At 44.7% G+C, this 27,107-nt stretch overlaps 1 protein-coding gene across 2 annotated transcripts in view; it reads right to left on the reverse strand.

Moving 5' to 3' along the window:
• Positions 1–25,377, reverse strand: part of TBX15 (T-box transcription factor 15) — a 116,302-nt gene extending 90,925 nt beyond the window's left edge. For both annotated transcript variants that reach the window (XM_078386763.1, XM_072991747.2), the window contains exon 1: positions 25,031–25,377. In XM_078386763.1, coding sequence (XP_078242889.1) covers positions 25,031–25,235 — 205 coding nt within the window. In that variant the 5' untranslated portion in view covers positions 25,236–25,377. The remainder of the gene's footprint in view (positions 1–25,030) is intronic.
• Between the last annotated feature and the right edge of the window lie 1,730 nt (positions 25,378–27,107).

Below are 27,107 nucleotides of genomic sequence, written 5' to 3' on the forward strand. Positions count from 1 at the left end.
AAAAAATTAATGTTGCAAACAGTGTAGGTAAAACATACATTTTTGCAACTTCATTAGTTTGATCAAGCGGAATTATCTGAGTTATAATTTCATAGAACGGTGTTGCTTTATCGTAGCAATGACAGATTTCATCATTAGCTAAAAAAACTGAAGTAACTCTTCACTGATTTTACTCTTGCAGATGAGAATGAATTTCAAGTTTTCTGCCCATTGAGCAAGATTACAAGACTTTTTTGTGTTTTTTCATATTCCATTTGCAAGATGCAAGATAGAAAGGAATCTGACAAAATCTATCTCTGCCACTGGGGGTTTGCCACGGCTATATATTAGCCCCATTTTATTCAACCTCCACTTAAATAATCTGAATGGGTGTTGCCTAGTGGCAGATTTCCATGCACCTAGTTTGGTGGAGAGCAAACGCCATTCCTGTTGTATGCAGATGATCCTGCCTTGTTCTCATCAAAAATAGACCTTAGATGCCTATTTAGTGCCTGAGGCGTCTGAAGGGCCTGCTATATGCTAGCACCCAGGAAGATACTGCAAATTCCACTGTAGCTCCTGTGAAGAACTTGCACAACACTTTGCAGGCAAAATTGCTCAGATCCACTCTGCCTCAGATGCTGTGGTTATTTCAGGTCTTGTAAACAAACCACACAGGGAGTGCCCCCAGACCGCTTTACAACTAAACCTGTGGAGAAAGTTCTCCCCTTAATAGAGCTTCCAATGGGAAATAAATTAGTTCTGGCCCATACCCCATTCCCCACTGCTGATTTATTTAACTGGAAACAAGATCTTCCACCATATCGAGAGGCTCTTCAGAAGTACCTGGACTTGATCCAACAGATCATTACTACTTACCACTCTTCTGAGCAGCCTCCTAATCAAAGATGAGAAATGCCAGGCTCTTGTTAAGACCTATGCCTGGTATACTACTAATCGGGTTCAAAAAATAGTCGGTGGCAATGGAACAATTGATTGGCCTGAAGCAGCAGCCCTCATAACCCGACTTACTGATCCCAATCCTAATAAGCTTGCTGGAGCCCGCCTGCTGAAAGCATCAAGAAATGCTGTAATTCATAGCCTCAAACTAGGAGTGCCAAAGCCTGTGAAATCTTCACAGAGTATATGAGATTGTTTTTAAAAACCCACAGAATCCCCAAATGAATTCCTGATGAGGCTCAAGGATGGTTTTCACCGGTACACTCACCTTGATCCGGATTTGGAATCCACAGGCAGCTGTGCTACAGGTACAGCTCCAAAAGCACCCAGCCATATGTGAATGCAGCCATTGAACTGCTCGAGTCCTGCAGCTGGTCTGCTCAGACAGCTATGCATCAGCTGTAGCACAGCTACACAAAAGCACTTTGCACATGTCTCTCTGCTGTCTGTCTACTCATTGTCTAAGATACAAGGGTGCTCCTGAGGAGAGATATCTGCTCAATAAAATGCTCTGTACAACAGCCCTGAGTCAAGTTTATTAGACAAGGTAGCTCAGGGCCATGCTCTTAGGGAAGGATATTGCAGGAGAAAGGGAGGGACACAAACCCTATTTTCATTGATAATGATGGGAAGGAATGCATGGTTTGCCAGTCATGAGCTGTGTGAATGGAATGACTCATGAAGCTGAGGGGGCTGGGAAGACACTGGCATGGATACAGGCTGGTGCCCTAATCATCAGTCAAGAGGTAGGGGGTGGGCAAGATATCACTGGGATGGATACAAGCTGGCCCCACCAATCATGTGCCAAGAGGCGAGGGTGGGAGGGATTCAAATTGCCCCCCCAATCATGAACCAGGAGGTAAGGGGCAGGTGGATTGACAGTGGTAGGGATTCAAGCTGGCCCTCCAATCATAAACCACAAATTGAGTATTGTAGAAGGGGCCCAAGCTGCCCAATCATGAGTAAAAACAGAAGGAAGAGTCCAAGTGCAAACTCAACATTACCCAATTAGGAAGGAGAGCAGGAAGATGGACAGTGAAAAGGCCTGGCCTTGAACTGTGTAGAATTTTGTAGAATTGTGTAGAGTTGTGTGAGATGGACAACAGACTATAGGATCCCTGGAAAGCACAGCCTAAGAATTCTTGCCTGAAGTATAACTTTACACAGCTCTAGTCACTAACCTTGCCACTAATCATGAGCTAGGGCAGGGGGAAGAGGGAGTAATGTGTGGCCATCCTATAGATCAATAGACAGAAGTTTTCTTTGGCTGCCTCCTGTGGTTCTCTCAGACAGTGGGATGGGTCGACGTCTAAATGACAGAAAGACAAATGTCATGGGGGCACTCTGACTGCACCAGATGCACTAGGAGGGGCTTAGCCTTCTACGGCACAAACTGGTGTTGCAATGGGTTTCATGGCAGCTGCAGAAAGGACTTGCATTTGGGGGAAATAGCACACTGTACCTTTAACAGGCATCTCCCTCTTAATTGTGAGAGTCTGGTTCAGCCAGCCTAAGGCCAGCCTGGCTAGTTAGGATTGTGCCCTAAGTCAGGACAAGAAAAAGAAAGATTTATTTTAGTGCTAACATTTTCTGAATTTGGACCAGGGTTCTGTGACATAAATGGTGCTTTGAATGGCAATTAGTTCTCCAACATCTTCTAATATTCCATTCTTGACTCTTGGCCTAAAAAAGAGTAGGTAAATAGCTCCATGTCATTAACTAAGATAGTTAATGGATGCTCATTTGGAGATACTACCTATCATTTATGAGCTTATAAGAAAAACAAAAACAAAACAGCCCGACAGCAGCACATGAAGAAGTATTTATGATCCACAGGACAAGACTTTTATTTCACTCTTGGAAGCAGCCTGGTTGGGCTCAAGAGTGTGAGAGATATTTAAATAACTATTGACATGCCGCTGAGGACATAATGAGAGAAGATGTCACATGACCTCTGAGGTCACATGATTGCTGGAGCAACAGTGCTCTAAGTTCTTGACTCTTGGTCTTTGCTCACTTGCTGCTTTCCTGCCTCAACAGCCATTGGGAGCAGAGTGAGTTAGCCATTGGGAGCAGAGTGGCTTTTCAAAATTACTTACATTTACCTTTCATCCAGGCTTAACCATGGACTTTCTCAGCCATTCAGGTTCATAGTTTGTAGAGATGTACTCTGTATCAACAGACAGGATTACTTCCTGTTTTGTCTATAGCTCTGGAAACTACATTAAGGCGTTGCCTGGGTAGTGTAGGTTTAAGGTGGTGAGCACAAGGTCCTATCCAAACCTGCTCTCTCCCATATATACTTCACACATTTTGTCTCCATCTCACTCCTTAGCCAAATCTTCACACACACCCATTCAGTCCCTACATCTGAATTCATCCACTATCACGTTGGCCTGCCCACCCCACATCTCCATCCCTCCAGAAACCGACAAAACATGCCTCTTCTCCTCCTACCCACAATCCCCCATCATTTCTCTTCATATGCACATACCCAGACATACTATTTTTCAAGAAAAAAAACATCACCTCTAGACCCACCCAACTCCCCTCTCATACATACACACTCCACCTTCTTCCCAGCTTTATGGCTCCCCTACAGGAGATCCTCCCCTCCCAATCCCACACCATGCCACATGACGACTCCTCTGCCCCACATGGACAAAAAGCTTCCCACTATGCACTCCTCTCATCCCTTCCATGCCCCACATGCCCAACAGCCCTAACCAATCCCTCACACCATTTATAACATGCCTCCCACAACCCACCCGTCAATAGAGGGATTAAAATCAGTTAAGTGTGTTCCTAGTTAACTCCAACACTTGAGTCCATCTCTGTATTTCTGGAGCTGGTGGGCAAGAGATACCTCTGCCAGCGTGGATTCATACGCTGGCTTGGAACTATTTTTCCCACGTCTCCTGATCTGACATAGGCAGGTAGAGGCATCAATTGGCGCTTCCCACAAGGCTCTGCTGGGGCTGGATGTTGGTGCAATTATAAGATCCTTCTGCCCCCAGCCAGCCCTTTTTCCTTTGAGTTAACCTGCCCGCCCTGGGTCCAGTGTGGCTGAGGTGGTCGTTTCAGGGCCGGATAGCAATTTTGGGTCCATCTCACCTGATTGGCATATAAAAGGTGGGCAGACATATTTTTGCCTATCCCGCACTGTTTACCCATGGGATTCTGAGGGCTATTCTAGGTTTGAGTCACGTTTAAATAGGTCAAACTGTCAGGTAGTGCGGAAGAAAAGGTGAGTTTCAGTGAACTCCCAAAAAGCACATGGGATCCTACTGCACCCAGCATCACAGCAACCAGGATCTAGCGTTTCACTTGCTGGGATGAAAGGTGAATAAGGTATAGTCCCATCCATTGCATGTCTTAGTTCTAGACAATTGGATGGATGGCAGATAGGGAGGTTTTTCTTCCCGGTCTGTGGCCTGCTGGGTGCGAGCTGTTCAGGGGATAGTTCTGACCAGGGGCTTGGGACTCACCGACTTAGGATTGGAGAGGGGGTAAGAGATACCCCTAGAACCTGCCCCCGGGATCCACATGATGTCCAGGCCCCTTGCAGGATGAGAGTGATTGGAGGTTAAAAACAATAAAGTGTGGCCCTAGTTAACTCCAACACCTGTGTCCGTCTCTTTCTTTCAGGAGTGGGTGGGCAGAGATTAAATAACAGTGGTGGAGGAAAACACTGAATATTAATTTCATGAACTTTAAAATATCATGGGAATAAATCTACAGTGTTTTGGAAATTCATAGTATTACTGTATATTCCAAAGTGTCAATAAGGGACCACAGCCGAATATTTTAACTACAAACATTCTCAAATGCTTTCCGGACAGTTTACATGTCTCCTCTACATTTTCTCTTTTGCGTTCTTTTTCAACAGCTCCACAGTTCATCCCAAAAGCAGTCTTGACTGCCACTAGCAAAGTTCCATCTCCCACCCCTACAAATGTAGGATATCCACAAGAATAATCACAGGCCCGACACTATACTGATTTCCTACTGATTCTGCCTCTTATCACACAAGAGGTGAATAACCAAGACAGGGCTCACATGATCAGCATTGCTGATTTATCAAGAAAACATCAAACTAGTGGCATTCCCATTTGGACATAAGAAAAAAAAAAGCTTTCTTCTTTTCTCTTGATCCTGAAGGATAGAGATCCAAGGGTTGGACCCTTATAAATTTTAAACAGAAGTTTCCAACAGCTGCAGATGGGAGATGGTATTTGTAGCAATCTGTGACAGACTGTTACCGCTGATCATACAGGTAAAAGGTAAAATGAATGAAGCAGTGCAGGAAGAATAATCAATAATTGGTCTGGATACAACACAGTATCAGTGTTTAGAGTTGTTACATGCATGGTCAGAATGGCCACAATGACACCCAGTCCCTCAAAGTGATGAGAAGACCACTGCCTCTTCAATTGGACGTGTTGGAGTAAGATGTTCCTTGCTTAAAAATTGAATTTCCTTTGTTCCTCTTTCAGTCTGCATTTGGTTAGGCAGAAGGGGACGGGTGATTCAGAAGTCATATACTGGGGAATGGAAAGGAATTGTGTAGTATTGGATGGTAGAGCTCTTTGTGGTACTTGGGCGGGTCCTACATACAACTAAACTACATCAGGGCCTGAAGACAGAATTCTACTCACACTGAAGCAAAACTGGTCCCTTTCAGTCTTTGGTCCTACACACCAAAGACTGAAAGGGACAATAACAATGTATTTTGAATACATTTGTGTTCTGCCTACATGGAAGAAACAAATATAAAATAGGCTTTGTTCTGTTCTACTAGATATCAAGCTTCTTTTCCTTTTTGTTTGTTCCTTGTTCCTTGTTGGCTGCGCGGGCGGCGGTAAACAAGCAGCAGCAGGAAAGGAAAAGGAAAGGGAGAGAGAGGGAGAGAACAAGCAACAGACCGTCAAGATGGATGGACAGGCGCGAGCTCTCTGCAGCAGGCTGTGAAAGGAGACGGGGGGAGCGCGTACGGAAGGCTGTTCTCTCAGCATCACCCCCTCCTGTGACACGTTTGCCAGAAGGGAGGAGGGAGGGAGGAGAAGCGCTCGGCCAGGTTGCGAGCGGGTCCCTTCCTTCACCTCAGCCACAGAGAGGACGAGGCAACAGCGGCAGCCGCCTCGCCAGGTGACCCGCAAAGAGCGGGGTGGGGTGGGGAGAGAGAGAGAGAGAGAGACCTAAAAGCAGAAGCCCCAGTGGCACCAAACTCCTGATGGAGAAGACTGCCGGGCAGGAAGAGGGCTCCCCTTCTGGACGCGTGGGCGCTTTGAGGGGGCAGGTGGGACCCAGCCCCTACAAGGCGGGGAGGAAGCCAAGTAGATGCCACTGCTGCTGCTCCTGCTCCAGATTGGGCTGAAATTAGAAGTCAGGCAGATTTTGAGAGTGGGTGGGCATGTCGTGCTTGCGGGTGGCCGTGTTGTATTTGTGCACATGTGCACAAGTGTGACACACACCCCGCAAGTGCGAAACGCCCACCTGCGAGCATGACATGCCCCTCCACAAGCACGATATCCCCCCCCCGTGCGTGCATGCAGGGGGGCAGAGATCCTTGTCCACAGCCCAGTTAAAGGAAGCCCACGGACCAGTGCTGGGCCACGGACTAGGGGTTGACGACCTCTGCTGTAAATGGAACAGTGACCCCTGCTTGCCCTGCGTCAATGCTTTAAGCCACTTTGCACCCATTTCAAGGAGAAAGGTGGGGTAAAAATAATTTAAATAAATAAATAAATAAATAAATAATAACGTGTGCATTCCTGATTTACTACAAGAACAATCAGCTGACCATAAATTTTACTAAAACAAAAGCCATGTTTTTTTAATTATCATGTAGCATTAAAAAAGTGGACATTCAATGGTCAATGTCTTCATCAAGTCCATCAGTTTAAATATCTTGGCATTAGGTTTCACCACAATCTCTCCTTGGCTATCCATAGTTGTTGTGCAATGCAGGATAATACTCAGACCACCATTAAAGCAATTTCTCTATTTTTCTTTACGGGGAGGGGGAGGATTATACCTGCTGCCACCCAGGTATTTATGGTAAATCTAAGATCTTGCCTTAACTGCTACATGAAATGCTAATCTGGATTTTAGGATTTCACCCAAATATTGAGACTGTCCTCACAATATTTTTAAGATCAATCCTTGGACTGCCAAGGTATGTTCCTGCAGCAATTTTTTTTTTTACTTCAGACAGATGTTTCATCATTAGAATGTGTTGCATGGCTACACACTTTCAGATATTGGATTAAAGTGTTTCAGGCTGACACGTCTATAGAATATCTACACCTTCTACAGAAGTCTACATGGTCTAAAACTTTTCCTACTAAACTGTATTTATTAAGGTTTATTTATTTATTTAAAATATTTTACCCTGCCTTTCTCTTTAAAAGGACGCAAAGCAGTTTACATCATTAAAAAGACATTTTTTAAAAAGCTAAAAGCTGTAAGTATACAAATCTTTAAAAAAGAATTAAACGGGTATTATATAAAAAATAGCAAATAAAATAATGCTAAAAACACATTTAAAACCAACAGAGCACAACAATTAGAAAAAAAACCCTCTCAGAGAGCCAGTTACTAAGAGAAAACTATCTATGGATTTTCTTCATGCCTATGATCTCAAGGCAGTTAAGTCCATTTTAGAAAAGCAGATTATGGATATTGACTTTCAATACTCAACATCAAATGCTGCAAAATTTGCCCACTTCTACATTTTGGTGTAAATTTTGAATGTTTCCAAAGTGCCAGGTATATGGGAAATTGGATCCTTTCAAAATACCAGCAAGTCTTTTCAAAGCCAGATTTACTTGCCTTCCATCTGCATTCTTAGATGGGTGCTATTTTATTTTATTTAAAATATTTTTACTTCACCTTCCTCCTTAAAAAAAAGGACCCAACAAGGTTTGCCTAACTAAATGCACAATATTAAAAGCTAAAAATGGTAAATGATTCAAAAAATACCAAATGAAAATCAACAGTGCCCCTTTAATAACAAATAAATCAAAACTCTGGAGCATGTCCTTTTTTTAATGTAATGTTTACATGGATGAACATAACAGATTCCTTAGCCCTGTAATGAGCAGTTTCTGGTTTTTAAAATATTTCCTAGTTGATACAAATAAATCCATAATCCAACATAGACCTAAGTGCCCAAGTTTGTTCTTTTGGCACAAAAAGCAACAAGACAATTCTTGCCTCTGTCCTATAATACTCATTCGTTTTTAAGTTATGCCCATGTGATTAATGTAACAGTTTTTAATCATCTTTGAACCTTTTTAATGAGTTTTACTTGGTCTGTGTCTGTACAATAAAGATTGATTGCTATTTCAGCATTGTGGCCTTTTTTTTTAAACAACCTGTTTATGCAGTTGAGCAAATGTAATTTTTATAAGTCCTGTTGCTGACAAAAAAAATGCTTGTCTTTTTTGCTCACACGTGAAAGAAAAAAAATCACAGCAGTTACACATTTTTCAGCGTTGAGACACTCTTTTTCACTGAGCACCAGAAAATGTGGAGGTGTTTTCTACATCCTTCCAGCAAGAAAATGTTGCTATTATCTTGACCTCCAACAGGCAAGTTCTTATTCAGACTGGCATCCAGAACATATAATAGGATCCTGCAGGATCCTCCCAAATGCTATGAGCTGTAAAGTGTCAAAAGTTCACATTCTCTTGCGCCTCCACCCCATTCTGTATTTCTTTTTTTTTTTAAAGTAGAGTAAAACAATTCTGAATGCTCTATGTCAGTGGTTCTTAACGTGGGCGATAATGCCCCCCAGGGGGCGATTTCATTTTTCAGGGGGGCGGTGGAATGAAAGGGGGCGGCGTGGGGGCGCTGGAGCAGAAGGGGGCGGTAGGGGGGCTCTGGAGCAAGCCAAACCTGTGAAGATGGCTGCAGCCTTTTTACAGTGTGCATGAATATATATTTTCCTCCAATTTTAATTTAGTTTCAGACTTTTTGTCTTGAAATTTTTAGTTCCTGCATTTGGTTTTATGCCCTTTTTATATTTCTTTTTGCGTCTTAAAATTCACTTGCAACTAAATCATTAAATGTTACTTTTTGGGGGGCATTTCATTTTCTTGGAATTTAATTTTGTTTTCAGGGGTCATTGGATTTAAGTGTCTTAAATAAATAAATAAATAAATAAATAAATAAATAAATAAATAAATAAATAAATAAATACATCAATCAATCAATCAATCAATCAATCAATCAATCAATCAATCAATCAATCAATCAATAAAAAGATTTCATCACCGTGGGGAGGGGGGCGATGATAACTTCCTCAATGGCTCAAGGGGGCGTTTCTTTCAAAAAGGTTAAGAACCACCGCTCTATGTGTAGAAAACCATTGAAAAGTCCATAAGGGAGTTAACTTTATAGTACCGAATTATCACTATGAAGCAAGTTCTGCCTTTGTTGTCAGCTATTCTAGGAGGCATTTGTTTATTTAAAATATATTTAACCCACCTTTTTGCCTTGATAGGACCCAAGGCAGTTCACATCATTAAAAGGACAATATACAAAACCAAAAATCAATAAGTGTACAAATATTTCAAAAGAATTAAACAGGTATCACATTAAAAATAGGAAATAAGATCAATACTAAAAACACTTTAAAAAGCAACAGAGCACAAAAAATTTCTTTTAAAAAATTCTCAAACCTCAGGATTTACTAGAGCACACTAAAACCTCCCTCTTGTTTCTCAGTGGCCCCATTTTAGATCCTGCCCAGTCGGCATTCCCTCTCTGAGTCTGCTACTGGGGAGATATGTGGCATGATTTATAGACCACCCCCTAACACATGTATTCTTTATCTTGAGGAAATACTAAATTGTGATCTAAACCATCAGTTTCTTTCAACTTTAATCCCTGCCACCGCATTTAAATGAAGTAGTTACAACAAAGGGGGGGGGGGAGGGAGGGTTTCTACTAAGTTGTCCATATTATATTTTTTTTGTCAAGCCTCTGGAATGTAACAAACTACAGATATAAATAATTAAATAATGCATAATTAAAAGTGAAAGTAATCAGTAATTCAAGATGAGAGGACTTGGGGCCAATATTATTCTGAGCACACAAGCATTTTAGAGCTTGTGACACTCAACTGGACAGTGAGGTGGCCCTCTTGCTGCCTTATTGTGTTGTTTCTTTCTGTGTGTGTGTGTGTGTGTGTGTGTGTGTGTGTGTGTGTGTGTGTGTGTGTGTGTGTGTGTGTGTGCGCGCGTGTGTGTGTGAACATTTACTTATTTTTTTACTCCCCTTGCACTCATCTAGAAACTGACTGCTCCATCTTGTGGCCGAATGAATGTTCATGCAACAGTGTGGGTTTAAAAAAAAGATTTCTGAACTGACTCTGAAATGGAGAAAATGTATGTCCATTTATCAGCATAATAGCTAACAATGCATTTGGTTTTCATTGTGTGCTAAGGGTGGGTCTCTAATTTGCAAATTCTTCCATATGTTTTGACTTAGTTACTAAGTTATAAAAAGGAGATAAAATATTATTTGTACATTTACATGATAGGTCAGGCAATATGCTTTTTGCATAAGATATCTTGTTTGATAAGGAGGCTAATCCAGAGGCATTTGCTTACATTAATGGCAAAACTCTCTCTCCAGCAACTGAGATAAGTCATCCCTCCACTGCTGCAAAAAGTATTTACCATTAAATTCAAATTTCTGCTGTACAGGCAGAAAATCTAATTTCTGACTTACATTAAAGCATGCTCCACTGCTATTTAAAAATTATATAAACAAGATCCCTGCAGTACAGATGTGTCACAAACAAACAAAACTCTGTTTTTGGATACTTGCATGCTTCTCCTTTTACTGAGGTATAGCAACTTCCAAAATATTTGCTAACATTAGCGAAACTTCATTGGTGTGTTTAGATATAATTTTAGCACAAGAGGAGATGTACAAACAGAATGAGAAACACACGCTTGAAGTGATTCCTCTTGTTTAATAAGGAAACAAGCATAACTGTTACGAAAGTTTCTCGAAGCATGTCTGTACTGCAAACATACAGAGGTTCAAGAAACCAACTGAAAAGAAGCTATAGTTATTTTACAGTGGTAGTTGCCTTGAACCCTCAGGACTCCATCTGGTTAAAAATCTTGATGGGCCAAACTGTGCAAACATATCAGGCAAAATCCAAAGAGTCAAAACAAAACAAAACAAGGCAAAAACATGTGGCACCTTAAAAATTGGCTATTATATTGTAATGTGAGCTTTCAAGGAAAGTTCCACTTTGTCAGACATACAGAAACAAAGTGGAATAAGGGATGAAATGGCTGTCTCTTCTAAAACTAAAACTGTGGCCCTTTTAAAAAAAAGAGTCCTAAAAATATAAATCCAGCAGAACTGAAATTTTCACATTTTTGATGCAGTAAGTCCTCATTCGCTCAGACAGATCCACTGGGCCTAATAGGGCAGGGTGAGTTCTCTGTCTCAGAGGTGCAGGAAGGAACCGGGCGGCAAAGTAATAAAGTAGTCGCTGTTCCGCTTCCTCCCTCCATCTGAAAAAAACATCAGTTTCTCTAAGGAAGATATGAAGGGGGGGATCGATGGTGCTAGAGGAGGAAGAGGCCAAGATGTGTTGATATTTGATATAACTCAGGCCCAAGAGTGAAAAGGGGGATGTGATAGATGATTTGTAAGCTGCTCTTTGACTTTTACTTGTAGCAAAATCTCTTTGGATTTGCCTAGAAATCACAGCCCAGACAGGAATGTCTTCAGAATCCCACTTCATCCTGCTCCTACAGACATAATAAAATAATATTGGACAGGAACAAGGGGGTATTTAAAATGCATGTAATCTTTTTAAATGAAGACATCAGTTGACACATAGCTCTTTTTCCACACTTCTTCTAGTTCTGTGCGCACTTGCATTCTCCCACCAAAAAAGCCGTATTAGTTACAGCCATTTCTCGTAGCTGTGCAAGAAAAAAATTAGAATAAAAGATTGCCCAGAGTAGCTTTCTTCAGATGAAGACTTAATGTTCAACAGAAACTTTTAAGTTAGATTTGAGGGCATTTTCTTCATTGTACTATACAGCACGAAACAGCCTATTTATTTATTTTTTTTAGCGCAGGCAGCTATAAATCGAGGTGGGGTGGATTTTTCACAAGGTGCTAGGAATTTCTTGGATCAAGAGCTTGCCCTATGAAATGCTAAACCAAAAGGGCAAAGATGAAGGAATCCTTAAAAAGACGTAAGAGGCAGAAAAATGGACCACAGTTCAGTCACATCCCAAGAAATGAAAGATATCTTTCAGGACAAAAAAAGAACAAAAAGAGCATGGAACGCAATGTCATTGTTCAGAGCAGCTGCATCCCCAGTCGAGAACGTTTTTCCACCATTTGAGTTTTCCTGTGAAATTTTTAAAAAAACTACAGCAGAGCAAGGGAAGAGCTGTGTCAGAGCCTCTCTCCTCAGCAGTCCCTCCCCAAGGAACTGTGTTTTAAGCAAGGGGATGTTTCCAAAATGGCATTTCTCCCTGTAGCCTGAAGCCATACAATCCATTCTACCACCTCATTCTCACCCTATTCACACCTCATTTTGCTCCATGTGTAGAGCCTGCCTACTTGTCTTCTTGGAAGGAGGAATTTAAGAGGCTTAGCAGTGGGAATTCTCCAGGAAACGTGAGATGCAAGTGCCCTATCAAAGGAAAATGTCCTCGGTTTTCCTCTTCTTCTAATCAGATGGATCTGACCAGAGCACATTGGGGAGCACATCCAGGCTGCTGTGCTGCTTCCTAACTAGAGGACTCCAGATCTGGCTCAGTATGTTGCTATGATGATAAAATGTGATGCAGAATGTGTGCGCCTTGCCTTGAACTTCACTTACAGAAGGACTAGCATCGCATGTGGTAAATACATTAATGTGAATGCTTAATGGTTTAACCAAACACAGATATTTTCCATTTCATTTATTCCAAAAGGATTTAAAATAATTTTTGCTGGATAATGTCCTTAGTGTGTCTTGGAATATTAAAAATGCCACCCCACACAATAGGTCAATAAATCTTTAAAACAATCACATAAAGAAGACTGAGAGCCTAGTGTCGTTTTACCTTGACATAGTCCTGCAGTATAGACACTGAAGTTTGGTGGCCCTGTTATTTTTCCCAAAAAATGGACTTTTGCCCTGCTTGGCAGTCTAGCCCAAGAAGTTTAATGGATTCAAGTTAGGTTTATTAGCAAAAGATCAAATTACTGGGAAAATATGCAAATACTTTGAAATACAACTTATATATCTATTTGGATAATGAAGGCAACAGACCAGTTGTAAGAGAAAATATTCTAGGTCTACTACAGTTGCAAAGTTAGCAGTGAGGAAATGGAGAAAAATCTATCATCCTTCCCTTTCTTTGAGCAACACGTAATGGAACTATGGCAGGAGGCTGAAATAAGAAAGGGCACAGTCCACTGGAAAATTCTACTGAGCGTGTTCCATTAAAGCAAGAAGGGGTTATACACTGTGGCACTTTTGCAGAGCTATGATTCATTTCAGTATGATTTCTTAAAGAGACTTGGGCTGCCCCAAATGCTAATGGCTTTGGTGTGAATGCATAACACAAGGCAATGTTTGAATCATTGCAAAAATAGGCCTGATTTCTTTTACACTGTTTTCCAAGAACAGTGTATATAAAACCTAGTGCAGTACTGAACACTGGATTTCATAATAACTTAGCTGGTCCCTTAACATATATGACTCGGATCATGCATTTTCCACGTATTTTCTCCTGTGTAACTTTTCTAAGATGCTATTTTCTCTTGAAATATGATAATATGACCTGCTCCATGTGTGTGTGTGTGTGTGTGCGTGCGTGCGTGCGTGCGTGCGTGCGTGTGTGTGTGTGTGTCTGTGTGTGTGTGTGTGATTAAAATTTGGCCTAAGGATTCACCTTCCACTCAAAAGCCACCAAGACATTTGTAATTATTCTTGCGCTTTTTCTTGGCATAAGGCTCAGCTGTATGAGAGCCAAAAACCCTAGTTTAATTGTGAGGAAAGGCATCTCTCTATCATTGTGTACAATAATGTCTTAGTTCACAGGACATAAGGCACAAACGTATTAGATATACAGTACTTATATGTGTGAAAATACAATATTTACATTTCCATTTTGAATTTATTTTTCTCCAGCATTCGCTGTTACTGAGGTATATAAATTCCAGTTATATTAGGTCCCTCATATATGAAATTAAATTGTGGTGGCTTATTGCTTTTTGTTGCTTATTCATACTTTTTAAAACAAAAAATTAGGACAGATAACACTGACAAGCTTGGAAACATTTACTCAAAATCGGTCTAAAAATTAAAATCCCTGTGAAAATTAACAAGACAGGTAATGAGAAAATATTACTAATTATACCAAAAAATAAGTAATATCACCTGAACTTATGTTGCTTTTGAAAAGTAATGTTGTTGCATCCTTGTTACCAAGGGGGGGGGAGCAACTTCTTAAACACTCTTTTGAGGCTGTGCCAGTTAATAGGGCTCAGATTTGTTACTTTGTTTTCTTATTATTATTATTATTTATTGAATTTATATCCCGCCTATCTGGACTATAAGTCCACTCTCCAAAACAATTTGGCACAATATAGTTTTTTGTGCCACTTGAAGCCATAGCTCACAACTCAGCGGCAGGATGGATGCATTACTTTCAAAAAGTCTCAAGTTCAAGTTCATCTTCTGACAGGTTTTCAGGTAGGGCTAGGAAAACAGGAAGAGCCCTTACTACTCTAGCTATATCAAAGGCGGCTCTATAAAATGTAGGAAATTTAGGAGAGTCTGGAACCAATTTTCTGTCCCCCTCCCTGACCCTCCAGGACCATATCAGCTCAGAAAATGTGCAATCCAATAGAAAAAAAGAGAACTGAATATACTAGAAATCAAATGCCAGATTCATTTTTTCTAGGTATGGCATTGTGATGATTTGCATGCCATTTTCTGGAAAAGCCATCAACTAACAAGATGTTGAGCAGCAGCAAAAATGACTGGGAGATATCCACAGGCCACAAAATGGCTACATGGATGGCTGCTCTGATTCCTGCATCTCCAGTGGTTTCTGTGAAGCTTCCACTTCAAAGTGACTGGCTCAAAATGTTTGTGGTAAACCAAATCTGAAATGAAGTATGAAATTACTTAACATGAACAAAATGGAGGATGGCACAGTGTGAATAAAGGCACTGCAGTTAGTTGTCATCCATCTATGGAATAAAAGTTATTTTGTGTCTGCCACATTCCCTTACTTATTTTTTCTGCCTTTTAGATATGCACACCACAGCCTCATTAAGCAAAACAGTATGTGTGCCAACCCATTAATACAACCACACAAAGTACAGATTTAAACGCTGTATGTCAAGTTGGTCTCACTCACCCCTTGAAGGAAGGAAGGAACGAACGAATGAACCCATGCTAAATGAAGTGAGCCAGCTTAACTGACGGTACATATGATTGGAATTCGGATATATTTAATGTGAAAAACTTAGTTTGATGAAGAAATTAAAAAGAAATATTATTCTATGTTAGCTAAAGGAAAACGACAGAACACTTTGGTTTCTGACTGCAGTGCACAGTTGCTTTCTTCAGTCATGGAACTGGAAAGGAAAAGATCTTTGTCTTTTCTCTCTTCCTTACAATTTGTCAAGACAATAAAGTTTCAGAAGGCATCATCATTGTATAATTATCTTTGATGTTATAAGCATGCTTATCAGCCTAAACGGCCTATGGAATCAGTGAAGAAGAGCAGGAGAACTAGAGGTCTGGGACAGAAGTGGGGAAGAAACTCTGCTCACTGTATCCCCTCCTCTTTTACAGGTCATTTCCTCTGCAGTTAACTGCAAGGACCTCCATTTCCTATTTTTCTGTGCAGTAAGTTAAATATGTAGTCATCTCGCTTTGCCTGACTTTTATTCGTAAATTGGCTATCTGCAAGGCCATTGTTCCACAACACCCATTTATTTTACTACCAGGTGTCAGTGCAATTTTATGAAAAATTCCCTGGTCCTGTGATCATCTGGGTGGCCAACATTATTACTGTAACAGTAGTCCCTGACCCATATCCAACTAAAGCTAGAATTAAAAAATTTTATACAGCTTTTGCTTGCATTTTTATTTTCATGCTTTAAATGCAAATACATTCTGAGCAGTGTATGGGTTCTAGTCCTATTTTTCAGCCAGCCTGTTCAAAACTTTTGCAAAGTAGGAGCCAATTCTCTCAGCCTTCTAGATATTATTACATTTTTGAAAAGCTCAGCTTGAATCAAGGCTTCCATATTGTCACAGCCCTACTTTGAATTAAAGGTTTAACTCTGCACGTCACAGACATATTTCAGAATATTTAACTAATATTTGCTTTGCTTTGCTTTAATATGAAGGAACAAATACACATCAAGCATTTTAAAAATAATAATTTAAAAGATTGTTATAAAAAAATCTCTACTGATTAATTTAATAGTTGTGTGAAATGTAGATGCTGAGGGAAGGGGGAGGAGAGAGAGGATTAGCCAATTACACTGAAATGAAGAAAACCAAATATATTTTTTGTAATTCTATAAATGCTAGCCAAAAACCACAGGAAACAGTCCCCATTTCTAGATTTTCTGATTCACCCCAAACTCCCAAACTTTGCACCATCTCAGACAGAAGAATACCTCTAGAGGAGTGAAAAGCCTGCCACATTTGTGACATTTCAGAGATTCAACCTTGGATGGGACTCAACCTTGAATTTAGTCCAGAGAGCAGCTGTCATCTTTAATCAGCGATTAGCAAACTAATTGGTGGATCTGCTACAAAACGTTCATCTTCTGGTGAAGTGGAAATGAGTGCTTTCAGCCCTAATTTCCCTCACAGCCTTCTGAGCTGGCTTTCCGTGCGCCTGGAATGCTGAGCTGAGGGCAACCTGACTTCCCCTATCAAATGTGTTTGGAATTCTTCCCTGCTTCCCTTCCCCATGGGAGCAATAAACAAACAGACAAATAGGCTCTGAACACTGTTCGGCAGCCACCCTAACCACCTGCTATGCCCCAAGCAGCCTCCAGCCGAGGCGGGGAGCTGGGGGGGGGGGGAGAGAGAGAGAAGAGTCAGAGGCCAAGCCGCATGGCAGTCGGCTTTATAAATATCCCTCCCACAGCTGCTGAAGCTGAAGTGTCAGGCTGAAGAGCAAAAGAGATAAATTTGGGCACATCTTGTGGTGTTACAAGGATTGCTTGGACAGTTGTCTAGAGTTACACACACACACACACACATATTATATTTTATAACCACCTCATAAGACTGGGAAGGCTTTGAGGGCAGTAAGTAAGAAAAGAACTCTTACATGATAATTAACTCTAAAACAAAACTGGTGCAGGTACTACATACAGGCACTGGATGTCAAAGTACTGAATAAGCATATAATTTCAATTCTGTGGACAGGGCCATTGGCAAGAAGAGGATCGTGGAAGAATTAGACCAGCTAAGATAACGGTCTGCAACTTTTGCAAGCTGCTGCTGAGGCCCAATCCTCCCATCGGTTCAAGCGTATGAGGAGAGGGTTCGTCCGCTGTTGTCATAAAGGGCCAAAATACAAAGTTAGACCGAGAACAAACAACTGAATCCTTGCGATGTAGATTCCTAAGGCCCGAACACTGACTCCTCCATCAACACCCATAGGAAACATAAGGGCCGAGGCAAGAATTATGTCAGTGGTAAGATTTTATTAAGGACTCCTTTATGCATTATTGTTCATATATATACATGGGGGGGGGCTGTTAAAGGAGTGTTTTCTCCTTTTGGAGAAATTTGAAAAAAAATGTAAAAAAAACACAATATTTGGAGATGCTGTATTTGGGGAATCATTAAGATTTAAAATACAAAGCTCTAAGTCCTCAAACTGTGATTCCCTGCCCCACGCCAAATAATTATGGAGATACTTCGGACTTCAACATTTTCGCTACACGGGCATCTTACAAAGGCTGGCCCTACTTTGGAAACTTAGCCTCACAACTTAGCCACCTTTCAGTAGAAATACTTCTTCCCAATTTTGGGCCTCAGCCATATATTGAGGGCCCTCAGTGATTTGACAATTACGGAAAGATTGGTTTCCTTTTCCAAATTAAGAGAAACTTATCAAAGTAACGTCACTTGCTGAAACTTGCAGAACCTGAGGGGGGAAAAGATGCAGCATTTTCACTAGATGCTAAGGATTTAAAATCTCACACTAAAACTAACTTCATACTGTTGCCTGATGCAAAATAAAATAAAATAAATTTCTTCTCCCTTCCCTTCGCCACCTCAGTGCTCTGCCTCCTCCTCCCCTTTTGGCTGGATCCCTCTTTCTCTGCATGCCACTCCTGGGGAATGCTCTTTTTTTCCCTTTTCCTCCGCTATTTTGCAGAACATTAAAATGAAATTTGATGGAAAGCCTTTTCGAGAAAACTTCAAGATCCACCAAGAAATGCTACACAGGAGTTTAAAAAAAAGACGCCAGGACCATCTCCACCAAACAGCTAGACCGTGGAGTTAATAAGGTAAGTCACAAGTGAAAGAAGCCAAAATAGAACGAACAGTTAACGAGTGGATAAAACGGCGTTAATAAATATAAATACAGTATAACTGAAGTGCTGGTTCACCTGTTTGCGTGTTGAGATCAACGCAGAAGAAATTGCGACCGAGTCTTACCAGCGTTTGCCTTGCTCTGACTTAGTAAAAAGGGAGAGTATTTGAAAACAGACGGTGACGATCGGCACTGTTTATACAGCCCACGTTTTATGATGGACTGCTGAGCATAACAGGTTTGCCGGCGGAGTGAATTTGGAGCTCCCGTCACAGACCAAGAGACCCTTCAGAAGCCCTTGTTCGGACTGTGACCGACAAAGCGGTTGATCCTGTTCTAAGGGCAATGCTGGACCTTCGTTTCCATCCTCATCAATAGGCATTAACCCGCGGGTCCCGTTACCTTCAGGGGAAATGGCAACGCAGACCCAAAAGACTGTGGATTGGGGGGTGTGTGTCTACATTAAATCCCAGTTTTAGGACTTTGCCGGGCTGTAGGCCAGATCAACTAATGGATCACGGACAGCCAAAACTGCCAATCCGGTTAACGAAAAACGCATCGCTTTAGGCGGATCGATCCCTTGAGCCTCAAAGCGTTTACTCAGAAGGAGCACAGAGTCCAGCGAGAGAGGGAGACCAGCCATTTTTAGCCCTGCTCCCACTCACTTTCAGGAAACGATGCAATGCTTTAGGGCTGTGAGGCGGAACTCCACCACGTCTATTTTAATAGCGTTTCTTAGGGTAGGATCTTAAGATGCCAGGGGCGTTTGGAAGAAAACTCTCGCTGTTTGGGGGGGGGGGGGTGGCACTTCCTTCGGGGTAATGGAGTGGAGGCCTCCAAAATGGCTCGTCTTCTTTAGATTGTGGTTTGGGCTGCGCTGAGGCAGCTTAACTCCAAAGTTCCCCAAAGGTGAAGCAAAAACCCTCTCTTGCGGGAGGGATGCGGGAGAGCGTCTAGCGAGGGGCGGGACCTGAAGCAGGGCCGGCCCTATCATTGGGCGGAATGTGGGGCAGGCACCTCAGGATTTGATCGGTCACGGAAGGGCAGCAAATTGTGAGCGACTGAATCCATTTATTGCTGTATTTTTGTGGTCAAGAAAGGAGAGTGTCGTTTGGGGAGAGTTAAGCCGCCTAGAGTGGTCTTACAGACCAGATGGGTGGGGTACAAATCAAATCAAATCAAATCAAATCAAATCAAATCAAATCAAATCAAATCAGATAGATAGATAGATAGATAGATAGATAGATAGATAGATAGATAGATAGATAGATAGATAGATAGATAGATAGATAGATAGATAGATAGATAGATAGATAGATAGATAGATAGATAGATAGATAGAGTTTCTGCTCCCTATGCCCGAAGAACTTGGATGGCATTTGGTACCAGTTACCTGAATTTACCGGGAGGTGGGGGAGGGGGCTGGCCTACCATTTCCTACTCTTGCTTCAGGTACCACAATGTTTTCAGCTAAACCTAATCTGGAGGTACATAAAGCTCTCATCCTCCTGCAATAGTCCACACGTGGGTTTGATTTTATCTGGAAGCGGGTCCACCACCCATGGATTTAACCCCCGCTAAGATTTAGGGGGTGGGGTGGGCAACTGGCTGGTTTATTTCAATGAAGTTTCCACTATGGACAGAGTTAGAGGAGGGCGAAGCCAATGTCGGGGGGGGGCGTCGGAATCCGGGGCACCCCCTGCAAGATCAGGGCCCGAGGAGCTCGTAGTCTTGTGGCTGATGCTGGGGAAGGGAAGGGCAAAGTAGTTAAGAACGGCGTTCCTTCACTACCGATCCAAATAGGCAATGCGATGGACACCCTTGGAAAGGGAGGAAACGCCCTCTGAGCAGAGCTGAAGATTCGTCCCCCATCCATCCGAAATGAACAATAAAATACTTGCAGGATCATCCGAACTCGGATATGTTACTTTTTGGAGCTACAATTCCCGGCCAACCATGTCCTTCATATAGCTTGGCGTTTTGTTTGTTTGTTATGTTTTGTTTTTGCGGTCGGGCGAAATCCCGATGGCCGCGGCGTTGTGCTGGTGGGGGGGAATTGTAGTTCGGCAACGCACCGTTTCCGAGCTCCGCAGATACTGTACATTTACTTTCCAGGTATCTTGCGACTGTGTTTCACTTGCTTGCTTGTTATGTTTCCCTTTCCAATCCCGCGCCTTACTCTTCTCCCCCCCCCCCCCTTGTAATTCTATAGATTGTACGCATTCTGCGGCGAAAGTGACTCCTGAGGAAAGGAAGAATTCGTTTAACTTCAGAATCCTTTCCCTAAATATATTGGGTTGAAATCCTCGTGTTTAAAAAAAAGAAGAATGAATAAAAAGAGATTTCATTTTTTAAAAAAAAATCGGGGCGGACTGGAGGTATTCTCGGCATTTTAATAAAGTATATTGTTTGTTTGTCTGTAAATTTAAAATGTCAGAGCCGCTCTCCCTTGTCCTACGGATCCGGAGATGCACTCTCGTTTTCCCGGGAGTAGAAAGCTAATGAGGGGCAGCCAGGCCGGCCGCTTTAGTAAAGCCGCGGAAGGCGCAAAAGGGAAGCCCACCCCGGGCAATGGACGAGCCGAGCCGAGCCCGTGGCATCCTCGCCTCCCAACCGAACAAGACTCGAGGCTGCCCGGAGGAAACTGGCCTCCGGGCTCCCCCGGGATTTCTGCCCGTTTCAGCCAGGTCACACACACCCCCCCCGATGACCATGGCGGGCGGTGTGCTGGTGCGGGGAATTGTAGTTCGACAACACAACGTTCACCCCCAGAGAAATTGACCAACTGGGTTAGGCGGACGTCCAGGCCAAGCCCTAGGCTCTGCTCGACCTTCGCCAAGCCAGAGGGATCCTTTGAGATATATTATGGGCTGCCTCGCTCCACTCTCTCCCGGTCCCAACCACTCCGAACGCGCCAAGTGTTGGCACCGAGGTCGTGCGAAAAGCTGCAGGCAGCGCCAACGACGCTTTCTCTCCGCCGGCCTCCCGGAACACCGACGACCTTCGAGTCTTGAGCCGGGATCCGGCGTCGAGAGTCCGCGTTTCAAACATAAAGAAATTAATCTCAACGAAATGCTAGGAGGGAGGGAAGATCGGAGAGGAGGCCGCCCGATTAAAACCAAAACCGAGCGCGCCTAATGTGCTTATTATGGGACACAACGCGTGGCTGATTTTGAAAGCAACATTTCGTGTTATAACCCGGAACGGTTTAAGCAAAACAAGTTGCTTTTTTAAAAAAAAGCCGTTCCGTTCCGGGTTTAAACACAAAATGCTGCTTTTAAAATGAGCCACATGCTATGTCCATAAGCGGACTAGACGCGCTCGGTTTGGTTTTAATGGAGCTCCCCTTCGGGTCGTATGTATGTATGTATGTATGTATGTATGTATGTATGTATGTATGTATGTATGTATGTATGTATGTATGTATGTATGCATGCATGCATGCATGCATGCATGCATGCATGCATGCAATTGCAAACGGGGTGCCACTCCAGCCTTGTTGCTGGCTTGCTCCTCTACGAATGGAATATTAATTTCCGCGATAATCTTGGGGTCTACAGCGGTTTCAAGCGGAAACCTCTCTAGTCTCCGTTTTCCTTTTCTGTTTGGGGGCAACATCTTGATGCAGTTTCTTCCCGTCCTGATCGTTCTGCGGTTTGTACAAAAGGCGCTTTGGACGTCGCTCCCTTCGGAGGCCTGGTTTCCCTGCGCTGGCGCGGCGCGAGTGCCAAATGAAGCCGCGGGCCAGGCGGAGACGCGTTTGGGGGCCGTAAAAGAGACGCCTTTCGGGGCGCACCGGCCTCGAAATAGGACGGGATTCTGCTTGGACTGGCGGCTTTCTTCGGGTGGGGGGGGCAGGAGAGGCCGAAGGAAGAAGGGAATCCCGCCGCAATTTCTCTCTAAATGTGGAGAAAGTAACCACCGTGCCTAAATAATCTAAATACCTGTAATCTAGTTTGACCAGCGGCCTCCTATTCCCAGCAAATCCACTTCGCCGAGCTGCCTTTGCGGACGAAACCCAATAAAGCGTATTTCTTCTAGCAGGCGCTGAGGACCTTTCCTATTTCCGATGCTGTAGAGCGACGTGAAAAATCGAAACACTATAGAAAGGAATTAAAACTCCAATTCGAGGAGATGTGGATGGGAAATAGACGGGTTGCTTCCCTCCCAACTTTTGTTTCCCAGTATTATTTCCAAGGTAGAATATACCTAAAATAATTGCTATTGAGATAATCCCACAAATATGGGGACAAATTTAACTCTTTAAATAAACGTCCAAAGGCCTGAGGTCGTAAAGGAGTCTGAAACCGGAGAATTTTTTTTTTTGGGACGCGATCCACCAGGCAGTTCTTTCGCAAAACTAACGGGAGCTGAGCAAGAGAAGGAACCGGAAAATTCCTTGAGAGTTCTCGGTGTGCAGAATGGACGCCAAAGGGGCTTTCTTAAAAGAGGAATTTACCGTTCCCTTCCTTTCTGTCCCTCATTTCGGGAGAAAAGTGGGACAGAAATAAAGGAAACCGTAAATGCGCCTTTTCTCCCTAAAAGAGACGCGTGGTATAGCGGCGAAGCCAAAGACGCGACGGTTTTTAGAGGGCAGCAGAACCCAGGTTAGGGATAATTTTGATAAAATGAAGGAAAAAAAACATCCAGGCGAGAGAAGGCCCGAGGAAGCCGGCAAGCGAGGAAACGGATGGCAAAATTGTCCAGGCATCTCCTGCACCTTTCCCTTGGCAAGCCGAGCCCCGTTGCTTCCCCAAAGGAGCTGGCATCCCGGTCCAAATGGAATTTTGCAATGGCCTCTCGGTGGATCGTCCCCGGGATTTTGAATAGAACCAAGGCAACGCTCTTAAACAATTAGCGATCGTGTTGTTGCCTAGTTAGACCGCGCACTACAGTACAACAGAAATATATTACTGGAGGTGGGGTGGGGAAACCAGGAAATATTTCAGCCCTTCCTTCCATCCACGTTAGTGCTATTCTTCAAATCATATATATATATTTTAATTCTATGTAGACGGGATTCTCGTCCTACTTATAACCAGGAGAGATTTCACAGAAATATTGGTCGTTTTTTAAAAAATAATAAATAAATAAATAAATTTACAATGATCTCATCAAATAGAGGTTAATTTCTCTTTCCCCCCCCCCACGTGTTTTGGGGAAAATTAGTTTTTCCACTCCCAAATACAGTATATAGAAGGAGCAAATAGCAGCAGCAGCAACAACACCAGAGGCTACAGTGAAAACCGACCACCAGGAAGGTCTTTCACCTTTTTTTTTAAGTGAGGCCCCGATTCTCTACACAGCCAAACTTGAGAGTAAGAGTCAGTAAAAAAAGGGGGGTCATAACTCCTAGCGATCCTGCTTCGGATCTGTCCGTATTTTTTTATTATTTAAGGGGAACAATCTGTAGGCGGAGAAAAGCCGTAAAACTGGGACGGCGGAGGGGGGGGGTTGCCCTGTGTCCAGCAAAAGCAGGCCCGCAACGCCTGTGGCCGGAGACGGCCGTCTTGGCGGGCAGGAGCCGGTGCGGGCTGCCTTTCTGGCCCGGGGCAGAAGGGTGGCGAGACCCCGCGATCTTCTGCCCTCCGGCGGACACTCCGCTTCCTGTTCCAAGGCTCTCCGGTTCCCCCGAGGCTCTGCGAGTTTTCAAACCCCATTTCGCCCCTGTTGGCGCTGGTTTCGGAGTTGAGCTGCTTTGCCGAAAATAGCGTCCAGGCCTGGTTACCACGCCGGGCGTCTCTTTCCACCAGGTCCCGACGCCGGCTTCAAAACGGGGGCGCCCCTGACCAACTGGACTTCTCAGAATTTGGCTCAGGGACCCCTGGCCCCGAGGGATTCCGCCGCCCCCCCCCCGAGCCTCTCCATAGGCGATCGCCTTCCCCAGCCCTCTCTCTCGCTCCCCCCCCCCCCGCTGTGTAAGGCTACCTGGCCCATGCCACTGGCCATTCCCGGAGGTGGGCCCCTTTTCATTCCAGGTGAGGCTGATCTCCGCGCCGGGCTATAAATAGCCTTCGGCCGATCTATTCCTGGCCTGCGGGAACGAAAGGGGCTGCCGGCGGAACGGACGTGCCAGGCGCTCTGGAGGAACAAGAAAGACGCCCTACACGCGCGCCCGCGCGTCCCCCCCCCCCACTCCCCGCAGCCCACCAGGGCGCAGCCAGAAATCAAATCCACCACCTTCTTCCTTGTCCTGCTCTGGAAGCCACTCCGGACATGGGGGGGGGGGGGGTGAGAGAGAAAAAGAGACGGCGGGATTGGGGGGGGGGGCAGAGAGAAAGACTGCTGGTCCCTGAGCCTTTTTGACCGGCGACCCTCTAATGGGACTCTCGTGTGTCTCCCCACCACCCGGCAACACCTGTCAACGGGAAATCAAGCCCGCCCACCCCCAAAACTGGGTCTCCCTCTCCCATTCAGGACTCGAAGCGGGGTCTCCTTCTGAGGAAGGGAATCGGGCCCAAGGCCGGGCCTCCTGCCCCCGTCCCCCTCCCAGCCCCGGTCCCCCGGGCGCCCCCCCTCACCGGCGTGGAGGTCCAGGCACTGGGCCGGGTCGTCGGGGTCCGGCAGCTGCCCGCCGTCCGGGCTGAGGCTCTCCATGGACAAATCCAGGCCTTTGTCGTCCCAGTCGCGGAGCTTCCTCTTCTTGTTGGAGCCGATGAGGGCCTCCACCGAGAAGGCGTGCGCTCGCGAGCTGAGGGCCACGGCCGAGCGCCTCCTCTCGCTCATCTTCGCCGCCCGACGGGACTCCCCGCGGTTCCCCCCCCCCGCGGCCCCGGGGGCTGGCGGGGCCGGCAGGCAAGGCCAGGCAAGGCCAAGCAAGGCAGGCGCGGCCAGGGCCCGCCGGAGCGGCGGAAAGCGGGCCGGCCCCGGCAAAGCTCGCGCGGCCGCCCCGACGTGAGCGCCCCGCCGCCGCCACCGGCCCGGGCGCTACATGGACGCCCGGCGCTGCTCAGAGTCCGGCGGGCGGGCTGCGCTTCATCGCCCTCCTCCTCCTCCGCCGGCGGCGCCTCCCTCCCCGCCTTTCCCCTCGGACAGATCCCACCGACGCGGTGGCCCCGCTCTCGCTGGCTGGCTGGCTGGCGGGCGCGCTCGTCCCTGCCTCGCCTCGGCCGGGCTGCGAGCGCCTGTCAAGGGAGAGCCTTCTCGAGAAGTCCCTGCCCAATCGGAAGGCGGGGAGGCCGGAGCCCAGCTCGCCGGCGGGAGCCAATGAGGAAGGGGCGGGCCGGGCGCCCGGGCTTCTCCCGCTTGGCTCCTCCTGGAGAGCGGCGCCGGCGGCGGGCCGGGACTCTCCCCGGCGGGCGGAGGTCCTAGTGCCCCGCCTTCGCAAAGCAGCCAAGGTCCCAGCCGCCACCGCCGCCACCCCCCAGTCCCCGATCAGGCCCAGAGGCACGCGCGTACACACACGCACGCACTCTCACACACACTCCTGGTGGCTTGCGTAAGCCACCCTCCCCCATCCTGGGGGCTCTATAGGGAAGAGATACCTTTTCTCCCCACCCCACCCCCCAAAAAGCTTTCTCTAATATTGTCCATGAGGTCAGAAGGTGTGGGAGCGTCGAAGTTTCCAAACTAAATCTCTCTCTCTCCTCACGCACACGCACGCACGCACACGCACACAGAGAGAGAGAGACACACACGTTTGGCAGTGCCCTCCCGGAGAGAGGAAAAGTGTTTCGCGCCGCATTCTGTTAAGGCAGACTTTGTGCCATTCCTGTCCAGGCCGATGTTTTCGGTTTTGCTCGTTCGTTTGTTGTTGTTGTCCCACCTTTTTTGTTTTGTTTTGTTTTGTTTGTTTGTTTGTTTTGTTTTTGTGTTTTTTTGGCCTTACCTGGTGAGAGGAGTAAACCGATTAAAAGCCAGGCACGCTTCGACTTAGCAGAGGCAAGCTGAGTTTGGGAAAGAGAGAAAATATATACAATGGAATATTTGCATACTTGTTGCTCTTGTTATGGGCCGTCGAGCCGCTTCTGACGTATAGCGACCCTATGAATGAGCGATCCCCAAAGGTTTACAAATAAAGCACAAAGAATTTTCTGAGGTCATTGTACTGAGAAAAAAAGCAAGCATAACGATTTAATAAAAGATTTGTATATGCACAGCAACATGAAAGTATAATAATGTCAGGCCTTCGTCTGTGTGTATGGTATTCCTTATTCTGAGCGATATGATTTAATATACCCAAATACACTATTTCTGACTTTTTTGCACGGAGTGTACACTATGCGTTTTTGACTCATGCACACACTTTTATGTTTCCATCTATCTAAAAGCCTTGCAGGTTAGGTGTCTTCTAACAATGGATAAATGTATTCTTAGGATTGTGTATTCCTAAAAAGCCTCACAATGGATGAAATCCTAACAATAACAAACGGGGGCACAGCCTAGCGAAAATGAAATATTTCGACGTCTGATTGATTTCAGCGGGAGAATTAAACCAGGTACAGTATTGTGAATTCTATGCAGGGTCTCTGAGGACAACATTCGGCTGAGATCAAGCTGTAAATCCGTAAATGATTTACAAAAGCAGACATTCCCAGGCTGGTCCTCCTGTTAGTAGTCTGTTGTAGCATGCATGCATGCATACATGCATACATGCAT

Source organism: Pogona vitticeps, chromosome 2 (genome assembly GCF_051106095.1).
Source record: "Pogona vitticeps strain Pit_001003342236 chromosome 2, PviZW2.1, whole genome shotgun sequence".
In the NCBI taxonomy this organism is placed as follows: Eukaryota; Metazoa; Chordata; class Lepidosauria; order Squamata; family Agamidae; genus Pogona; species Pogona vitticeps.